The sequence below is a fragment of the Pygoscelis adeliae genome, unplaced genomic scaffold (assembly GCF_000699105.1).
Source record: "Pygoscelis adeliae isolate BGI_AS28 unplaced genomic scaffold, ASM69910v1 Scaffold453, whole genome shotgun sequence".
In the NCBI taxonomy this organism is placed as follows: Eukaryota; Metazoa; Chordata; class Aves; order Sphenisciformes; family Spheniscidae; genus Pygoscelis; species Pygoscelis adeliae.
Genome location: NW_008824450.1, coordinates 1,057,109 through 1,060,169, shown reverse-complemented (window position 1 = coordinate 1,060,169; position 3,061 = coordinate 1,057,109). Strand labels below are relative to the sequence as shown.

Genomic DNA, 3,061 nt, shown 5'->3' with positions numbered 1-3,061 from the left:
CAAACAGGCTGAGCCAGGCGCTCCAAACCTCAAGCCAGGCACCGCTCCAGGTCCCAGTGGTCTGCCGGGGGACAACCTGCCCATGCTCAGGAGTGACACGAGTTTCCAAGCAGCTGATCCGTGGGAGAGCTGCATGCGTCCCAAAACAACACCCCTGAGGGGTACAGCCAGATGCTTTTGGGTTCACATGGCAGAGAAGGGGGAAAAGCCCAGCAGCCTCCCTTGTGCCCTCAGCGAGGGGAACAGGCAGACGAGAGCTGCTGGGCTCCAGTGGTCTGGACACCACGTCGCATTTGCAGAAGCAACGCCAGGGCTGGCTGGAAGCGTGACCTCAAGAGCAGGCCTCTGGGATGCCTGGGACAGGCCTATTCCTCAACGGATTTCTTCAGGGCACAAGCTGGGAGAAAACAACTTTTTCTCATCTTTTCATATGTTACCGAATCCCTCCTCATGTGAGGCCGCTGGGCTGGGCTTGTTCTGGCTCGTGCATCACACGCTCAAGTACCCATGAGCACGGTGCAACCCCCTTGCACTCGGATGGTAACTCCAGGGAGGTGAGGGATGGTGCCAGTGCCCGGAGTTTGGCCGTTTGGTGGAAGGGGCAGCAGAAAGCCACTGCTGCGCCATCCGAGAGGCACGGAGCACTGGCGGCGGGGCTGCAGCACAGCCCAGGCAGCTGCATGCTTGCTGGCTGTGCAGGGGCAGGAGGGGCTGTTTGACGAGCAGAGTCTTGTTCCTGGCGCTCGCCTGTTGCTGTGCAGAAATGGCAAGCTCCAACCCAACCATGTGTGGGAGCAATGGTTGGGCTTTTCCAGCTCTCCCAATGCACTTGGCTGAGAGGCAGCTTCGCTCAGCTCCACGCCCAGAATAAGGATCACAATGAGAGCCCAGCAAAGCCCTGTTCAGGGACACCACCACCTTCTGCAAGTCCATCTGCTCCTGAAGACCATGGAGGCTCCAAACTGCACCCAAGTATGAGACCCAAGCAGATCTCTCTGCAGGTTGCAAAGCCCAAATGTTCCCCCGTAGACACAGCAGCTCCCCCGGGAAAGGCAGCAGGACCAGGTGCTCCAGTTTTCCACAGGGATGTGGTGGGTTGACCTTGGCTGGATGTCGGGTGCCCACCGACCCGAATCAGCATTTACTGTAGTGCCAGCGGTTGCTGGCCAGACCTCCAGACCCAACCCAAACGGCCAGCAATGCCACCACAGGCTGGGAACGCCGGGACCTCCTGCGAGCACCCTGCCAGTGACAGGTTTCCCCAGTGGGTGGCACGGATGCTGTGCAGGATGAACCCCCACAAAAGAACATGTTTCTTAGCAAAGCATTTGAGACAAAGAAGGTGTGAGGTGCAGTGAAACGGTTTGTTTTACGGATTTCAACCTTCCCCTCTCTGAAAACTAGTTGTTCTGCAATGACAGTTCAAGCTTGCTCCCTTCAAAAAAATCAAAGGAAAACGCTTTAGCATCTCTGCCTTTGTTTTTCCCTTCATTCAGCCTAAAGTGCTCTCGGCTGCGCCTGGCTTCCCAAGCAGCCTTTCCACAGTGGCACTCCTCAGCCGACACAGCCCCTCCCCACTGGCACACGGTCCCGGCAGCACTTCCCACTCCTCCCTCACTGCTTCCCAGGCAGCCCCAGCGCCCTGAGGAAGGTGGTGGGAAAGGTTTCCAGAACAGTTTGCCCTCTTCTAAACCCTTCCCCTTATGGCAGGGGGTCGTGACAGGACCGGGACAGGAGAGAGGAGCCGGCTCGTGTCGCCTTACCTCAGAGAGCTTGACGCGTCCCTCCAGGAAGGAGCAGTCGGCAGCGTTATGGGTGCAGATGTGGCGGTACTTGCACCAGTGGCAGGGGAAGGAGCCATTCACGCAGGACAGGCAGCTGCGGAGAGAGAGAAGCAGTCAGCGTTAGGGCAACGGCGAGGCAGGGTCCACCAGGGCACTTCCCGGGATGCTTCTGTGGGACAGCATCCATAGGTGAACCTGTATCTCTGACCCGTCACGCGTGGGGCGAGGGCTGTGCACCGGCAGGCTGGGAGGGGAGATGCCTGCACACGCCGGAACCCCCGGGCTTTGCCCACAGCAGGGCGAGGGGAAATGGTCTTTCCGGCGCCGCAGGGTTTGTGCCCCAGCCAGGCCAGCCACGCTCCCTCCTCCGCTTGGCAAGCTGACCCTGCCTGCCCTGCTCCTGGGGTGGGGCCGAGCTCCAGACTTTGGGAGCTTTATTTGGGTTCGCTGAAAGGCGATTTTAGCAAGAGGTGGCAGAACAAGGGCTCTGCACCGCAGGGAAACAGGGGAGAAAGGGCCAGATTAAAGCACGCTCATTGAGAAGAAAATTATAACTGGTGAAAGGTTGGGTCAGATTAACATTTCGGGACTGTAGCGCCTTTCAGCCGCTCACAATAGGTTGTGTGTGACCCCCTCCCTCGGCCCCCCTCGGCCTCAGCCCTCCGCAGCCGCGCGTGCGTGTGTGCGTGCGCTTCCACCCCCTCCCTCCAGCCTGCAACATTTCCGTCTCTCTCCCCAGCCTCCTCTCCAGGCTCTTTGTGCGGTGGGATCGCGCGTGGCCCCCTCTCCCCACCTCTCCTGGGGGATGCGCTCAGGCACCTGGGGATGCTGGGGGCACCCAGGGATGCCCGGAGCCCCATGCTCTGCTTTGCACCCCTCTTCCCGAAGAAACAAGTCCCGGGGACCTGGTGCCTCTTCCCCACAGAGGAGTGGACATACAGTCCCCTCCTTGTGCAACCATCCACACGAGCAGCACCCCAACAGCCTGTCCCCTTGCTAACCTCCTGCAAAAGCACACCCTCCCAGCCCCATGAGGCATCCCTGTTTGCAAGCACAGGGGATCCCACGGAGCCCCCCGGCCAGAGGGCAGCTTTCAGCGCCCTCACCCTCTGGGTATGGAAGGGGCTGAGCCCTCCCTGCCACGCTGTCCCAGGGCAGCAGCGAGGTCCCACATGAATGCAGTGAGCCTTCACGGGGCAGGTATGCACCAGGCATGTCCCCTGCAGCCCAAGCTGCCCTCCTGAGGAGGGGACAGGAGAGCTGCTGAAGCATGTGCT

The 3,061-nt window shown here is 60.3% G+C and overlaps 1 protein-coding gene across 1 annotated transcript in view; it reads right to left on the bottom strand.

Annotated features, from left to right (window-relative positions):
- PLXNA1 (plexin A1) overlaps positions 1–3,061 on the bottom strand; it is a 106,015-nt gene that overhangs the window by 50,322 nt on the left and 52,632 nt on the right. The window contains exon 8 of the mRNA XM_009321039.1: positions 1,764–1,878. Coding sequence (XP_009319314.1) covers positions 1,764–1,878 — 115 coding nt within the window. The remainder of the gene's footprint in view (positions 1–1,763; positions 1,879–3,061) is intronic.